The sequence below is a fragment of the Rhincodon typus genome, chromosome 31 (genome assembly GCF_021869965.1).
Source record: "Rhincodon typus isolate 14 chromosome 31, sRhiTyp1.1, whole genome shotgun sequence".
NCBI classification, from domain to species: Eukaryota; Metazoa; Chordata; class Chondrichthyes; order Orectolobiformes; family Rhincodontidae; genus Rhincodon; species Rhincodon typus.
Genome location: NC_063362.1, coordinates 28,861,550 through 28,879,992, shown reverse-complemented (window position 1 = coordinate 28,879,992; position 18,443 = coordinate 28,861,550). Strand labels below are relative to the sequence as shown.

At 40.7% G+C, this 18,443-nt stretch overlaps 1 protein-coding gene across 1 annotated transcript in view; it reads right to left on the bottom strand.

Annotated features, from left to right (window-relative positions):
* The window catches only part of mtor (mechanistic target of rapamycin kinase), a 358,206-nt gene that overhangs the window by 25,151 nt on the left and 314,612 nt on the right, over positions 1-18,443 (bottom strand). The window contains exons 40-45 of the mRNA XM_048614903.1: positions 14,995-15,091; positions 7,875-7,973; positions 6,081-6,203; positions 3,243-3,425; positions 1,276-1,410; positions 18-192 (exon numbers count right to left, since the gene is read on the bottom strand). Coding sequence (XP_048470860.1) covers positions 18-192; positions 1,276-1,410; positions 3,243-3,425; positions 6,081-6,203; positions 7,875-7,973; positions 14,995-15,091 — 812 coding nt within the window. The remainder of the gene's footprint in view (positions 1-17; positions 193-1,275; positions 1,411-3,242; positions 3,426-6,080; positions 6,204-7,874; positions 7,974-14,994; positions 15,092-18,443) is intronic.

Genomic DNA, 18,443 nt, shown 5'->3' with positions numbered 1-18,443 from the left:
AAGCTTATTTTTCTTACCCATGATAGTCAGCTTCCTTGGTCGCTGTTTGGAGGTTATAACCTGAAGTGAGGGAGCTATTGACTGAATACGGATGATTGGCTGGTTAGGATCATAAGTTCCTGGTACTGCCAATTCTAAGTCACGACACATCAACAGCTTAGGTGACACATACTGGAGTTCAAGTGAGGTGAGCTGCAAATAAATAAAGGTAGCTCATTTCTATAATTGCTTATTACCATTTGCTTAAATAGAGATATCTGTTAATGATACAAGTAAATATAAATAAAATGTTAGTTCTGACTAAACCCTTTGTCCAACTGTCTTTCAGTAACAGCATTCAAAATGACAATCACCTGATAATGTTTACTTATCCTTCTGAAATGATTTGCACATGTAAAGGGCCAATAGATTGTGTTCTTTCAGAACTCTCTGTACTCTGTATTCACAGAAGTGAGTAATGTCAGTGCTTTCCATCTTTTGTTACTTTCTGTATCACGTAGTACTTTCAGACCAGATGGAATACAGAGTTAACTCTAATAATATTCCATAATAAAATTTCAAGAAGTAGTTCATTTCATTGCACCGATATGAAAATCCAATGTTTCACACCAACCTGTCCACTCTGTCTGAGTGACTTCATTAGAAATATAGCTGGTTTTGACAATGCTTTCGCTTCTTTTAGTATAAAAAAAGTTAAATTCTGAAGTTCATGCATGTACAACAGAGTAGTAAACTACACAATAAACTTCCCATCTTTTAAAATTTGGCTGAGACTGTTCACAGCCTTGAATTCATTTAACAGAAGATTTCAATTAGACCCCACATGCTATGTATGGATTTCAGTTTTCAATAGATATTTTTGTCAACTGATGTCAAACCCTGAAAGGTAAATATTCTGTTTTGAACACATTTCAGATGGTTTATAAATCAAAAGGTGTTTGTCGTTATTAACTTTAATTCCACTTTAATCGACAACCTTTCTGTTAGCCATAGTCATTGTAATGAAGTCAGCCACATGGACCTCATTGAATATGAGTTTCCTGACTGGGGATGTTAATCTGGTCCAACCAGGGAGCCCTGGCTGACAGATGTAAAGAGGAGTGTCAGAGGTTCTGGTCACTGAGAGCTGGCTCTGAGGAAGCTGGATCAGAGTTAAGGACTCTCCACGCTTAAGTATAGGGTGACTTTGCGATGGGTTACTGACCTCTGTGGAGTTATTTCATTAATACTTTATACAAGAGCAGAAAGATACTGTTGTGAAACAACTGTACCCACCTGTGGAAGCTGCTTTGAAATGCGTCGGAATACATGGTAGTAGAGGTCCCAAGCTTGGGTTAGGTCCTTCACATTGGCTGACCTCATATACTTTCGACACCATTCTTGAGCCTCCATTAAGTCTCTGCCATATGCCTGTGTAAGGATAAATTTGACAAGAGTCATTTGAATTCCAATTAAAACAAGAATTTCTCCAAAAATAAATATTTTCACTAAATATTTAGTTGCGTATTATAATAACGTCATTATATTCGAGTATGAAGAAATCAATCTTTTTTTGCCTGTGTTCTGAAGTTGGTAGCTGTACAGAAACAGTTAGCTGGAGGTTGTTAACATTTGGGGCATAGGATGTTTCACTGCTGGTTACATTTGATTCTTGGTAATAAAGATGGGACTCTCTTGGAGTGTATTAATAGGTCACCCAGGTCAGTTTAAGGGTCAGTGAACAGCATTTCAAGAGTTAGTCAATAAGGGAAGAGGTACAATCATAGATGGTGCTCCATATAGTTAAAATGGTGTTGGGAGCTCATTGAAGTCCCAGGAACTGTTTGGTAGCTCTGTGCAACTAGGGCTCAGGAGAAGTTCTGGGAGCTGTTTCTTGGACCTGTGCTGATAAGAGGGGTAGACCTCAGAAGAAGCCTTGGGGGCCACTTGGTACTTTCCAATACTTTATAATGATAGTTCAATAATGTTGCTTTTACAATGTACTGTGTTACAACTTCAATATTTATTAACACAGTGTGGAGCTAAAGGAACACAACAGGCAGCATCAGAGCAGCAGCAAAGTTGACGCTTTGGGTCGGGACCCTTCTTCAGAAATGGGGGCTCAAAAATAAATAGAGAGGAGGCATGGGGCTGGAGAAGGTAGATAGGATGGTGATAGATGAGTGCAGGTAGGGAATGGTGGGGATTGGTCAGTGAGGTGGGAGGAGCGGATAGGTGGGAGAGAAGATGGACAGGTTGTGTCAGGTCAAGGAGGTGGGGAGAGAGGGTGGGTTGTCAATGGGATGAGGCCAGGGGTAGGGAGATTTTGAAACTGGTAAAATCCACGTTTAGGCCATTGGGCTGTAGGCTCCTTTTACAAGTTTCAAAATCTCCCCACCCCTGGCTTCATCCCATGACCAACCCTCCCTCTGATCCCCACCTCCTTGACCTGACACAACCTGTCCATCTTCTCTCTCACCTATCCGCCCCTCCCACCAATCCCCATCATTCCCTACCTGCACTCACCCATCACCATCCCACCTACCTTCCCTAGCCCCACCCTTCCTCACTCTATTTATTTCAGAGCTCCCTTCCCTCCCCCTCATCCAATTTCTGAAGAAGGGTCCCGACCCGAAACGTCAACTTTCCTGTTCCTCTGATGCTGCCTGGCCTGCTGTGTTCCTCCAGCTCCACACTGTGTTATCTCTGACTCCAGCATCTGCAGTTCTTACTATCTCACAACACTTATTAAGATGTGTCTGAGTCAAGAGTCACTAGTATGAAACACTATTATTTAAACATAGTTTTCCTTTTGTTATGGGAATAACCCAACGAGGAGATAAATTACTTGAGCAATAAGTCTTCTTGACAAGTGAACTCAGTTGTAACTGAATGATTGGTCCAAACTTTTACCAGAAATTTATTAAAAGGAAAATAGAACCTAACTGTTGGAATTAAGTATATTTAACATAACATGGAATAATGCTTGTAACTGTTTTAAGAAGAATAGTAGAAGTGATTCCCTGAACTACTGATTTTATTTCTTTCTTTCAAGTGGTAAGACTTTGCTGTAGTTGTGTGCTGTTTTGAGGCAGGGTGATTGATAAATTTATGATTTTATTGAACAAGACAGGTCAAGGTAAACTCACCTATTTTTTCAAGGGCAATGATGGGAGGAGCTTGTTTATTAACAGATCCACACTAGTTTGTGAAATTATAAATAGTCCATTTCAATGAAGGACAAAAGTGGTTTTGGCCCATACCTGGTTAAAGGAAGTTTCTTTTAGAGTTTGTGGACCCCGCTCCATCATAGCATGCAGAGGCTCAAGAACGGCAAACATTCCTTTCACATTTCGCTCTCCAAAATAAAGCCTTGATGCCTCTTCCAAGCCTTCATGCCACATTTCATGCCATAGAATAGCAACACGAATAAGCTCCTCACTCACCTGAAATGAAATCACATTAGGTTTAGAAGCTCTGACCATTACACAGATAATCAACATTCAATAACCTCAAACGAAGTTCCTTTGGAGATGTGATATAGGTATCAAGCTATGACAGCTTTTACACATTTCTTTCTCCGTCTGAATACAACAAATAAATACATATTTAGTTGATCTTGATAGAGTAGAAACCAAAAGGATGTTTCCTCCTGGTGGGATAACTAAAACCAAGGGACCCAGTTTAAAAGCATCATGGCATATGTGGGTAGTGTACCGGAAATCAAATTCAGTTCTACTGGAGTCATCAAAAATGTGAAGAGTTAATTAAAACAAATTTGCCTAATTTCACCTGTCTAATTCAAGTTAAAAGAATATGAACATTGGATTCTTCATTAACAAGAAAACAACTAGTAATTCAAATTGGGTGGCACAGTGGCTCAGTGGTTACCACTGCTGCCTCACAGTGCCAGGGACCAGGTTCGATTCCACACTTCAGCGAATGTCTGTGTGGAGTTTCTCCAGTTAATCCAGTTTCCTCCCACAGTCCAAAGATATGCAGGTTAGGTAGATTGGCCATGCTAAATTGCCCCGTAGTGCCCAGGGATGTGTAGGCTAGGTGGGTTAGCCATGGAAAATGCAGGCTTACAGGGACAGGGTAAGGCAGTGCGTCTGGGTGGGATGCTCTTCGGAGGGGCAGTGTGGACATGATGGGACAAATAGCGTGCTTCCACACTGTAGGGATTCTATGATTCCATGAAATTAAACTGTTTTTAACCAATCGCAAGAAAGAAACATGATTTGCTTACATGTAACTCCAACTTAAACCGTACTCCCTTTGAAAATTCTTGTACATGTTAAAATAGACATGAAAGAGTCAAGACACAAATATTACAGGTGGAGGAAGTTAAAATGTCAAAGGAGCACAGATCTGATACCAGTCTGAATCACAGACATGGATGAGTTGCTTTTTTTCATCTTTCTTTTGACTCTTTCTAATACTTTGCTAATGATGGGAGATTGTGGATACATAGACTCTCAAGTCTTCCATTCACCGGTTGAAGATTCATCCTTTCACTGCCTTACAGGTAGCTATTTTTCTTCTCCTTTCAACAGGGGATTTTCAAAGAGAACACCAACTTCAGAGAGAAAGGTGAAAGAGAGTAGCTAATGACTAGGGATTTTCTTTTATTTTCCACACAGAAGAGAAAGAGATGGGTACTTTCACTCTCAGGCTGGATAATCCTGCCATTATGGTCCACACCAAAGGCTGTAGCCTCCTACTTAGAAACCAGTCAAATTGTTGCTACCATCATACAATCAGTACAGAGTGGAAACAGGCCATTTGGCCCAACAAGTCCACACATGAAGAGCACCCCACCCAGACCCATTCCCCTACCCTTGATTTCCCATGTCTAACCCACCTAACCTAAACATCCCTGGGCACTATGGGCAATTTAGCATGGCCAATCCACCTAGCCTGCACATCTTTGGAATGTGGGAGGAAACTGGAGCACCCAGAGGAAACCCACGTGGGGAGAACGTGCAAACTCCACATAGGAATTGAACCTGAGTCCCTGACGCTGTGAGGCAGCAGTGCTAACCACTGAGCCACCGTGCCGCCTATGTTGAGCCTTCCTGATTCAACAACAGCTGGCCTCAATCGAAAAGCCAATCAAGAGACTGTCTCTATGTAAAACCGCCCTGAGCACAATCACATGGTATCATTCACCCTCACGTTCCTACCACCCCTCATTCCCAATGTTATCCTTACTCGCTCACATTGTTATTGGAACACTTTCCCCTTTGAACCACTCATTAATCTCAGTTATTGGACCATGCTCTACTGTCACTGATCTCATCTGTAACTGTTCATCCAGTACCCCTAAAGAATCAAGGATGGAAAGAAATGGGTACTCTCCTTCATACTATCCAGTTCCATCAGAGACTTGGCTTTCAAAATTTAAACTATTTCTCTTTAATAAAACTAAATTGAGATAGAGGCAAGACATTGTCTACCTTACAATTTGCCCCTTTGCTTTCTCTTTCACAAGTGTTAACAATTAGAATACTATTTCTTCTAACAAAACAGGTGAGGTAATTTGAGACTTTTTGTTTTCTTCAAAATTCACAAACTTTTGAAAAATAAACTAAAATTCTGATGTGCCTACCATGGGGTAAATTATGTCTGAAGAAGAGGAGATGAGGAAAAATTACGTCTCTGAAAGGGTTGTGAATGCGTGGAACTCACTACCCCAGAGTGTGGTGGATACTGGCACATTAAGTATATTTAGAGGAGGAAATAGACAGATTTTTAATTATTAACAGGAAGGTGAGAGGAGATCAGCCACAGTCGTATTGAATAGCAGTGCAGGTTTGTGGGGCTGAATTGCCTACTCCTGCTCCTAGTTCTTCTGTTAAAGAAAATGACAAAGACATGAAGTACTACATATATCTGATTTGCAGGGTAAGCTGGAGCACAAAAAGGATAAACTTGGTGCAAAAAATGATTCTTTTCTCTTTAATAATGATCTTATTACAATTGAACAAATTATGGTTTTCAAATTTTGATAAACAGCCTTTTGACGGGTAATCAATAGAAAAAAAACAATGGGTTTTTTCCTGCAAAACTAACTAAATCGAACATAAACATCTGCTTACCATCATGGCCTGTTGTACTAGTGTGTTGCTATGCTCACACATATTCTTCAGGATCTTATTAGCAGCACTGTGGCGAGCAGGAGTAGTGGACTTGGATGCAACAGTGAGTGGGTAAATCAGAGCCTGCGGTTTAAGTAAAGGGCACATTATTAAATATACCACATCAAAATGCAAAGGGGAAGTATGAATTTAAATACAAAATAACTCATCCTTGAACAAAATTATAATCATGAGTTTTTAGGATAGGTCATAATGGAGTAAGAAAGGTAAAAACAGAAGAAAAATCTTCAGGTTAGCTATTAAATGTGAAATTCTCACTTCCTAATTGATCATGAATGGGAGATGATTTGAACTTCTGTTTGAAACTTGCCATTGCCTCACCAAGCTGCAATTGACTGTACAGCAAGTTTCTTCGTAAACAATGAGATCTGATTAAGGTTAATGTTGAGCACACTAAATTGGTGAAGTAAAAAACAAACACAAAAACTTTCCCACGATTTTGTTGCAAATGCATCACATCTGATGATTTTCTACTTCTTAGGCAGTCCTTTGAGACTAAGAGCTTTGGGTCTTATGATGATCGAAGCGACAGGATCCACAGGTTGGACAGGTTGGGCAGGTGGTGTTTGAAAATGCAGTTGGGTAGAATGCTCAGGTTTTTGTAAACTTATTCTGCTGTTTGTGCTTGGCCTCCACCTGGGCCTGTCAGAGATGCTCGAAATGATTAACACCTCTATGAATGCTTCTTCTCCAGTTTGGGCAGTCTGAGGCAAGAGATTCCACTGAATTGGTGGTGCTGCTGCATTCTTGTCATGAAGGTTTTGAGGGTCTCCTTGAAGCATTTTCTCTGCTTTCCTTCCCATGACACAGTTCTGAGTAGACAGTTTGTTTTCAAAGTCTTGTGTCAGACAGCAGAGGATGTAGTGCATCAAATGCAGCCAATTAATAGCAACCTGTGCCTCGATACTGGAGAGGTTGGGCTGAGAGAAGATAGTGACATTGGAGTGCCTATCCTGTCATAGCATTTTAAGTATTTTGCAGACGCATTGCTGGTGATATATACCAAGGGATTTGAGATGTTTGTTGTAGTTGTCCATGGGTCTGATACACACTGACAGGCGGATGGCAACTACTGTCTTGTAGGTCATGAGTTGAGATTTTTGTCATCCAGTACTCTCTTCTCCAGATGGCCAAAGACAGCACTAGCATACTGGAGAAGATGCACAATTTCCTTGTTGATCTCTGCCCTCACTGAATCACGGTATGAGAATTGACCCACACTTCCCAGTAGCTCACTGTGGATCTGTCAATGGAGTGTTGTCCTTAAATTTGGCTGCCTACAGAAATTCATCACAGTTTTTCAACTGTTGCTCAACAAAATGCAAGTCATGACCCTCACCAATGTAGCCACCATAGACGCAACACATGTGCAAACTGGGGTCAAGCAAGACTGTCATTGCACCAATGTCATTCCCGAACTTCCTTATACGTGAAGCTTCCTGCTAAACTGAAATTTCTCCACAGGGCAAGTGGGAAATTTTTCAACTTGAATTGACTCCAGCATAGAACCAAGACAACTGCAACCACTGTCATTGAGCTGCACCACACAGACGATGCTTGCACATATACTTCAAAGATACACCAATGTACACCAAGTAAATAATAATGTGACTATTTTATTGAATATCATTTGTTATCAGATAAGTTAAGTTAATATTTGGATAAATTTATGGTCAGACTAAATTTGTAACAATTGTTTGGAAAGATAGAGAAAACAATTGCTGTTTTGCATACCTGTGGATGGTATCTACCAATGTCTGTCAGAAGCTGGTGAATAAGTCGACCCACTAAGGCACGCGGTGTATCAATTCTTGCAATGAGCTGAGGGATTACCTGAAGAAAATTCCCCAAAAGAAGTAAATAATTTTGCAGACAAGATGTATACTTTGAATCTAAGATACAAAGATTTACAGCTCCTGAAACATGCTTCCTTTCTAAACTGTAACCACCAGGCCCTGCTGCTCAGAGTCATAGAGTTATACAGCACAGAAACAGACCCTTCGATTCAACTTATCCGTGCTGAGCAGATATCCTAAACTGATCTGGTCTCATTTGCCAGCATTTGGCCCATTTCCCTCTGAACCCTTCCTATTCATGTACTCATCCAGATGCCTTTTGAATGTTGTAATTCGCCTCCGCCATTTCCTCTGGCAGTTCATTCCATATATGCACCACCCTCTGTGTGAAAAGTTTCCCTTCAGGTCCCTTTTAATTCTTGCCCCTCTCACCTTAAACCTATGCCCTCTAATTTTGGACTTCTCTACCCTGGGGAAAAAATCCTTGGCTATTCACCCTATTCATACCCCTCAAGATTTTACAAACCTGTATAAAGTCATCCCTCTGCCTCTGACGCTCCAGGGAATAAAAAACCCAGCATACTGTTGTAATTCTCTTTTCTGAAAGGGCTGACTCTTGCTGGACCGCAGCACCATGGGTATCTAGTAGTCTTGCTCAAATGGTTTAACTTTACTGTGAGTTAGTGATTCTGAACGTCCACGTGACACAGAAAATATCTTGCTCACATTATCCCATGCACTTTCCACCAGGTGACACTAGGTATTAAACGGGTCTAAACACTGATCAAATTAGCCCTCTTTAGCTGATGGTTGAGCTTGTAATTAAACATGAATTTAGTTAACTCAGCACAGATAGATGATTTAATATGGAGCCTTTGATAGAACATACCACTACATCAGATGGTGCCTTTGTAATTAGATTATAAACAATGTGATGTCACTGCCATACTCAATAGTTCACTTCAAAAGTTAAGAATTGAATTTGGCAATTAAAATTTTACAGCCATCCTAGAGAAAGCTATTGGTAAAAACATTTGGAAAATGGAAATTGCATTTGTAAGTAGCTTTTTGATCCCAGCTGATGGTAATACTGGACAAGTCAGTTCCCAGATGAAATGTGGTTTGATAAATTATGTGCTTAAATTTTATTTTAATTTTTTTTTTATGTTGTATGGTTAATGTGGTGGTAAGTCCCTGAAATATAATCACAGAAGGCTGCAGATGCCCTTTAACAACAGAATGAAAGTTTGTGACACAAAAGAAAGAAAACGCTATATATATACATAAATAGAAGATAGATCAGTAGATCACAAACATCTAAACAAAATTTCAACCTGTTTCCCAACACTATCTGTTACAGAGATTCAATTCTAGAGAAACTGCACTCCTTTCTCAGCTTTTAAATTTCTACTGAATTGACTCTCTTTTCAGTTTCTTTTTCTTGGCTTGCGGAGACAATGTTACATTTCCATTGCAAGTCTACATGCACAATCCTCTCACATTTCTGATGGTCTAAATGTTTTTCAATTCAAACAACCTCAAGATCTCTATCCAAACTTTTCTGGTCTGGAAGGTCCATAGATGAATAGCCATTTCTGCCTCGGCAACTGGTTCTGAACTGAAAAACCTGGTTCTTCTACTAGGAGAGACATCTCTTTCTTCTACGGGACTCTGGGTTTTTCTGAGCTGAAACTTTAAACTTTTTGCTTTGAAATCAAAACAAATTAAGTGCCTTATTTGTCTTAAAATCAAAAGAATAACATTTTATTCATTAACATACCGGGTATCTCCCAAGCAGTTGACTGAAGTCATTGATTTTCTTAGAAATTATGCATTTAGGTCAAAGTCCAAATTACTCTTTTTCAAACAAGTTTTCACTGAACTAATAAAAACCTGCCTCTATTTCTTGGCAAAAATTCAAACTTCAATAATGATAATAAAATTATATATGTTTATCACAACAAAACTATGCATTCCTCAAAAAATGATAAATTGGAGCTTTCCCATAAACGGGCTGGATTTTGTGCTCCTTTGCAAGCAAGTGTGAATGCCAAAAGGGCTTGTAAAGGGAGTCTGAGTTTGATTTATTGTTGTCACATGTACTGAGACACAGTGAAAAGTGTTTTGTGCAGCCTAAATCCTGCATGCTTCAAATTAATGGCCATTTAAGTGCTTCACGTCACCCTCACTACTGTAGTAGGGACAGGCCATATGGATAACCCAGCAGATTTAATGGACATACAACTGTCAGGCAAGTTAGGTGGAGGAAGAGGAGGAGTCGGAGTCGGTAAAATCGACTTTGAGGGCCCAAATTTCCAGATCTGCCCTCCCTTAAGGTCGTTACCCCCATTGGTCTCTCAAAAGCAGTCCCCACTGCTCCTCGCTACAACTTGCCAGGTAGGCCTTGCTAATACCTTGGACTTGTGTTTAGTCCGGCTCTCATAACCTCTTCTTCCTCGGAGTCTATGTGTAATCCCAGCAGTGGCCAACCACTACGAGAACTTGGCACTGCTGGATCTACAGAGCTGCTAGCTAATCAAAAAGGCTGGTAGCTCTTAGAGGTGGACTTTGTTTGAAGATGGTGTTAGATGGCTCATTCTGAATCAATTAACATCCCGCTGAGCTTAAAATGGCTGTGAAGTAACCAGCTTTCTGGGAGGACCAGGTACTGCAGGCACGGAACACAGCTCCCTGTCAAATCCTGCTATGTGTGCTACTACTGAACATTACTCAGAACTGACATCCAAAGTCCTATATATTTATAGGCTACAAACTGAAAGACCAGCATGAAATTTTTAAAAATCAAATTAAGAACTATGTAATTAAAATACAAATGCAGGGATAGGCATTTTGCTGTACCTGCATGATGTGGGGGCTGTTGGACCCCATTGTGGCTCATAGTGACCACATCTGTAGCAAGTGTTGACGGCTTGAGGAACTCTGGCCCAGAGTTGATGAACTGGAATCTGAGTTTTGAACACCGTGACACATCAGAGTAGGGGAGTTATTTGGACACTGTGTTTCAAGGAGGCAGTCACACCTCAGATTAACTACTTCAAATTCAGTCAGTGGTGAGGGATAGCAGGTTGTGATGACGAGCGAGGCAGGCAGGCAGAGGGATCCAGGAGGTAGTACGGAAGGAGCCGCAGCCCTTAAGCTTATCTAACAGGTTTGAGATTGTGGCTACCAGTGTGGATGAGAATGGGGACTGTAGGGAAGATGAGCAAACTGACCATAGCACTGTATTACATGGAATCATTCAAGAGGGGCCTAGAAAAGAGAAATATAGTTGTAATCGGGAATGGTATAGTCAAGGAGATAGACACTGTACTCTGCGTTCAGGATCAAGAGTTCCAAAGGCTGTGTTGCCTGCCTGGTCCCTGAGATTAGGATCTCTCATCTGGGCTGCAAAGGAACTTGGAGTAGGAGGGCAAAGATCCAGTTGTTGTGGTCCATATAGGTACCAATGAAATAGGTAAAAACAAGAAGGAGGTTCTGTTGAGAAATATGAGCAGTTAGGGGCTGAATTAGAAATCAGAACTGAAAATGTAAAAATCTCCGGATTACTATCTAAGCTGTGAGCAAATTGGCACAGGGTCAGCAAGATTAGAGGTAAACACCTGGCTCAAAGATTGATGTGGCTGAAATGTGTTGGAAAGAATGGGACATTGGTACCAGTATGGGAAAGATGACAGCTGTTTGATAGGACAGGCTCTACCATGCTGGAACCAGGGTCCTGGTGATATGTGTAACTATGGCTGTGGATACAGCTTTAAACTAAGTATTGTGGGGGAGTGCATTCAGTTATGGCTGACCTCACTACAATCACTTCAGGCCCAACAGATGAAGGGACAATTATGAGATGGTGGGCAGTTAAACTGAGAGTAGTAATAAATGAAAGTAAAGCAATAGCAAGAAGTTACATAGGGTCAGAAGATGTAGAATCTATGTCAGTAGAGTTGGGGAACTGCAAACAAAAAAAAAGATAATGATGGAAGCTGTGTTCAGATCCTAGCAGTAAGTCAGGATGTGGGAAGAAAATAAATCAGGAGATAGAAAAGGCACTGTCATAATTATCATTGCAGACTTCAATATGCAGGTCAACTGGAAGAATCAGGCCAGTAGTGGATCCCAAGAAAAGGAATTAGTGGAATGTCTCCGAGATTTTTTTTGGAGCAGCTTGTAGTAGACCCCATGAGGGAACAGGCAATTCTGGTGATGTGCAATGAGGAAGACTCGATTAGGGAAGCTTCAGGTGAAGGAACCCTTAGGGGCCTGTGACTATAATATGATAGAATTCATGCTGCAATTTAAAAGGGAGAAGCTGGAATCAAACGTAATGGTATTACAATTGAATAAAGGTAACTACAAAGACATGAGGGAGGAGCTGGCCACAGTTGATTGGAATGGGAACCTAGCAGTGAGGATAGTGGAGCAGCAATGGCAGGAGTTTTAGGGGTTAATTCAGGAGATACAGCAGAAATTCATCCCAAGGAAGAAGCAGGATACTAAGGGTAGTATGAGTAAACAATGGCCAATAAGGAAAGTCAGGGACAGTATAAAAGCAAAAAAACAACAGTAAACAATGTAGTAAAGATTAGTGGGAAGCCAGAGAATTGGGAAACCTTTAAAAACCAGCAGAGGCTAACTAAAAAAAAAATAAGGCTGAAGAAAATGAAATATGACAGTAAGCTATTAACATAAAAGAAGATTATAAGTCTTTTTTAGATGTGTAAAAGATAAGACAGAGTGGACACTGAAGCACTGGAAAATGAGACTGAAGAAGTAGTAATGAGAAACAAACAAATGGCGGACGAACTGAATAGCTACTTTGCATCAGTGTTCACAGTGAAAGACTCCAGCAACATACCAGAATTTCATGAGAGTCAGGGGCAAAGCTGAATGCAATGGTTATCACCAAGGAGAAAGTGCTAGGGAGGCTAAAAGGAGGTGGATACATCACCCAGATCAGATGGACTACATTCCAGGGTTATGGAGGAGATTGTGGAGGCATTGGTAGTGATCTTTCATAATCACTGGAGTCAGGGAAGGTCCCAGAGGACTGGAAAATGACTAATGTACACCCCTGTTTAAGAAGGGAGGGAGACAGAAGGCAGGAAACCATAGGCCAGTTAGCTTAACCTTGGTCATTGGTAAAATTTTAGAGTCCATTATTAAGGATGAGACTGCAGAGTATTCGTAAAATAGTATGAGTCAACATGGTTTTGTCAAGGGGAGATCACGCCTTACAAATCCTTTAGAATTCTTTGAGGGGATAATGAGCAAGTTAGACAAACGACAGCCAGCCGACGTGATCTATTTGGATTTCCAGAAGGCCTTTGCCACAAAAGAGGCATCTAAATAAGATCAAGAGCCCGAGATAGTGCGAACTGCCGATGCTGGAAAATCTGAGATACCAAGGTGTAGAGCTGGATGAACACAGCAGGCCAAGCAGCATCACAGGAGCAGAAAAGCTGACGTTTTGGGTCTGGACCCTTTCTTCAGAAATGGCATTCCTGAAGAAGGGTCCAGACCCGAAACGTCAGCTTTCCTGCTCTTCTGATGCTGCTTGGCCTACTGCGTTCATCCAGCTCTACACCTTGGTATCTAAGATCAAGAGCCCATTGCTTTGGGGGTAAGGTACTGGCATGGACAGAGGATTGGCTGACTGGCAGAAGGCAGAGTGTGGGGATAAAGAAGTCTTATTCAGGATGGCAGCTAGTGACTAGTGGAGTTCTGCAGGAACCTGTGTTGGGACCATAATATTCTTGCTATACATGGACAACCTGGATAAAGGAACTGAAGGCATTATTGCTAAATTTGCAGACGACACAAAAATAGGTGGAGGGGCAAGTAGTGTTGAGGAAATGGGGAGGATGCAGAAGTACTGGGACAGACTAGGAAAATGGGCAAAGAAAGGGCAGATGGAATACCGAATGGGAAAGTGACAGGTTATGCACTTTGGAAGGAAGATTAGAGGAATAGACCATTTTCTAAATGGGGAAAGGCTTCAGACATTTGAAGCACAGAGGGACATGGAAGTCCGAGCTAAAGATTCCCTTCAGGTTAACATGCAGGTTCAGTTGGCAGTTCAAAAGGCAAATGCAATGTTAGCATTAATTTCATGAGGGTTAGAATACAAGAGGAGAAATATCTTGCTGAGGCAGTATAAGGCTCTGTTCAGACTGCATTTGGGATATTGTGAGCAGTTTTGGGACCTGTACCTAAGGAAGGATGTGCTGGCATTGGAGGGGGTCCAGAGGAGGTTTACAAGAATGATCCTAGGGTTGAAGGGCTTGTCATATGGGGAGTAGTTGTGCAATCGGGGTCTCTACTCAATGGAATCAAGGTGAGGGGGGATCTGACTGAAACTTAGAGAAAACTGAGGCCTGGATAAAGTGGATGTGACTTGAGGGCACAGTCTCAGAGTGAAGAGTTTAACCTTTAGAATTGAAATAAGGAGGAATTTCTTTAGCCAGAAAGTGATTATTCTGTGGAACTCATTGCCATAGAGGATTATGGAGGCCAAACCATTGAATGTATTTAAGGCAGTGATTGATTGACAAGGGGATCAAAGGTGACAGGGAGAAGGCAGGAGAATGAAGTTGAGAAACATATCAGCCATGAATGAATGGTGGAACAGATTCAATGCACCAAATGGCTTTATTCTGCTCTTAAGTCTATGGTCCTGCACAGTTCTTTTTCGTCAGCTTTGGGTTGTGCATCTGTATGATAACATTATACTCTAGGTATGGAAATTAAAATTAAAGGTAATTACCAGAGTTAAAAATGACAATTGTGCCATATTCTACAGATAAAGTGGAAAATCAAATGCTGGATTAGCAGACTCCTCAACATTTTACAGGAAGACAGACAAGCTCATGTTTCAGTGGGAACACTTTACTAGTCAGATGCTCACGGATCAGCTGAGTATTTGAAACAAATGAATTTACTACCACGAACTCTAACAGAACAGTCATTTTAACAATTGTACTTGCAGGTATATAAAGAAGTGAAAATACTAATGCCAATGTCTAAACAGTCAGCAGCTTGCGTACCTGTAGCCAGGTATCAATCTGAATAGTTTTGATCCCCTCAACCAGAGCTTCATTCACATCGGGCCAATGTCCATAATCAAACCACAGTGTTAGAACTCTAAGTAAACAAGAAAGTGGCATTAGTCTCAGTTAAACAACTTTAAACTTACCACCTGAACCAATCTTTTGTGAAGGAAGGAGCCAAATGGTGTACTACAATCTTATTGCTTGAGTGTCCCAGGTTGAAATGTAAAAGTCTGCTGGCTGTGGAAATTCTTATGTAAACTGAGTTTTGATATTGTCAGTCCAGAAGCAGTCACGGGCTACAGTGCAAAACTGCCCAATGTTGATGACAATGCTTTCAGAAAGACCATAAGTGGTGTTAATGGAAAGTGGACAGTACATTGCTACAATAACTAATCACAGACTAAGCTCACAAAAACACAGTTTGAAAATTAGTACGTTTCCACTGCGTAGACCAACTCAAACCTGTCTTTAAGCCCCATGTTTGTCAACTTTTGTGTTATCCTGGATCGTGTCATTCATGTCACCACTGTTTTCCAAAGGAAGATTATACAGACAGCAGTTGTATCTACACCATACTTCATGTTCAGTTGCCTTCATTAAATCTTACAGGCTATATGAAATCTGAATATGTGTTTGATATTATGTAGGTTTTACTCAAAAGTAAAGATGAAAATACTCTCTTTTGGTCAGTAAGTCAATACATGGATGGGGTGTGGGGCACGAGATAGTAATTTTCTAGAGTATCACTGAAAGAACAAAGCAAGAATACCTTATTCAATAAAGTTATAACTACTTAAGACAGTGGTGAAAGCACAGTTCTTAAACGTCAAGGAAAAACGTTTAATTTTTAAAGTCTGTCGAGAAGGAGCATGTGAATTGGACTAGCTTGTTCTGTTTCAGAGGGCAACTCAGGTGTGATGAACTCTGTTGCTGCTATCGAAGCTGTAAAATACTGTGATCCTATATTACTACTGTAGTCCTAATTTGGGTAAAAATACACTTGAATTGAATAATGTGTATTTACTCACAACACGAATTATAACGAATGTAAAAGTAAATTTCTGGTCAAGTGTCTTCCTCACTGTTTGTGTGTGTTTTGAATTATTGAGCTACAGTTACATTGGCAGGAATGGATAAGGTCATTTCTTTGCTAAATTGCTCAAGGAGTTTACTTCAAGTCAGATTAAAAAATTGCATTTTAGTCAGAACAATAATAATACATTTACCTTGGAAACCTATTTAGAAATGTATTTTACCACAGCAATATTTTACTGTAAAGGCTAATTTGCCATAGTCCTTCCAGACCATAGGGCTACTATCTCATTAAAGAGAGATGACTGGTGGAGGCTTAACATGAGGGTCACTATCTTTCGGGAGAGGCTGAGAGTGTGAGACCCTCATGTGAATGCTTCTAAGTTGGTAACATTTGGAAATGATTTAACTGTTCTCAACTGAAATATTCAGAGAAGTCACTAGGTGTCACCCCTTCCTTACTCAAACCTGCCTGTTACATTTGTGTGAACAAATTAAACTTGTGCGGTATCAAAGGCTAAGGGACATGCCAAAAACTTCATATGTATGGACCTGCCAGCATTAATGCCTAGCTTTCCCATATTGAGCAACTTTGATGGGTTTATGGCCTAATCTTGTTCCTTTTTCTTATGGTTTATTTTGCCTATATTTCCTTTGGTAGTGTATCTGCATGCTGAATACACTATTTCAACATTTTCAGCTTGTAGGTCCAATTCCAACATCATCATCCAGTCTTCTTTTCACAACTTTTAATCAATGTTTTTTGGAAACTGGTTTTACCTTAATTCAAGCATCGAACTTACAAGCAACTGTTGTGAGGACACCTGTGATTTTACAATATGACAATCAAGCTGAAGTTTTCCCTTTGTTTTTCTAATCTTCCGGGTGATTTTTGAAACATCTTCCGGCCAAAAAAGTTTCAAGAATGATTCTAAATGGCCTCTGACTTCTTCGTCATAGAATTGTACAGCAGAGAAACAGACATTTCGGTCCAACTCGTCCATGCTGACCAGATATCCTAAATTAATCTAGTCCCATTTTCCAGCATTTGGCCCATATCCCTCTAAAACTTTCCTATTCATGTACACATCCAGATGCCTTTTAAATGTTGTAATTGTACCAGCCTCCGCCACTTCCTCTGGTAGCTCATTCCATACACACACCACTGTCTGCGTGAAAAAGTTGCCCCTTAAGTCCCTTTTATATCTTGAACCTATGCCCTCTAGTTTTGGACTCTCCTACCCTGGGAAAGAGACCTTGGCTTTCACCCTATCCATGTCCATCATGACTTGATAAACCTCTACAGGGTCACTCCTCAGCCTCTGACACTCCGGGGGAAATTGTCTCAGCCTATTCAGCCTCTGTCTATAGCTCAAACCCTCCAACCCTGGCAACATCCTTGTAACTACTTTCTGCACCCTTTCAAGTTTAACAACATCCTTCCAATAGCAGGGAGGCCAGAATTGAATACCATATTCCAAAAGTGACCTAACTATCGTCCTGAAATGCTGCAACATGACATCCCAACTCCTATACTTAATGCACTGTCCAATTTTGTTTTCTGCCAGCTCCTCTAGTCTTATTGGGTGAGAAGAGTCAAGTTAAAATCAGTATCTTGGAATGACTCCTCCATCAATGATACATGGAACAAATGGAAGACAATGACAATACACCTAGACTGGGGAAGTAGTGCTTTGTATGCCCTTTGTAGTGATATTGTAAATGAATTACAAAGATTTCTGAGGCTATTGTGAATGCACTCAAAAATAAACCTAAGATAGACTTGGAAGGGTCACTTGCAACTCAAGAGATGATTAAATTTCAAAGTCTTGCGGTTCATATTTCAATGGAGCAGATAGGATGTAGTGGCGATGCTTCGGAGACAATTCCACTACAGTATCTGCTGGCATTTCAATTCAACTAATTAAATCTGGAATTGAATGCTGGTCCCAGTAATGGTGATCATGAAATCATCACCAATTTTTGTAAAACGTAATGCCCTTTAGCAAAGGAAATCTGCCATCCTTACCTCATGTGCCCTACATGAGACTTCACATCAACAAAAATGTAGCTGTCTCTTAGCTGTTCTCAAGGGAAATTAGAGATAAATAAATTCTGGCCGATCCAGTAACATCCACATTCCATAAAAGAATAGAAAAAAATGATAAAAACCGAAAGAACCGCGGATGCTGTAATCAGGAACAAAAATAAAGTTGCTGGAGAAGCTCAGATAACAAGGTGTAGAGCTGGATGAACACAGCAGGCCAAGCAGCATCAGAGGAGCAGGAAGGCTGACGTTTTGGGCCTAGACTTCTTCAGGTCCCAGTTCTGAGGAAGGGTCACCGGACCCGAAACGTTAACTCTGTTTTTTCTTTCACAGATGCTGCCAGACCTGCTGAGCTTCTCCAGCA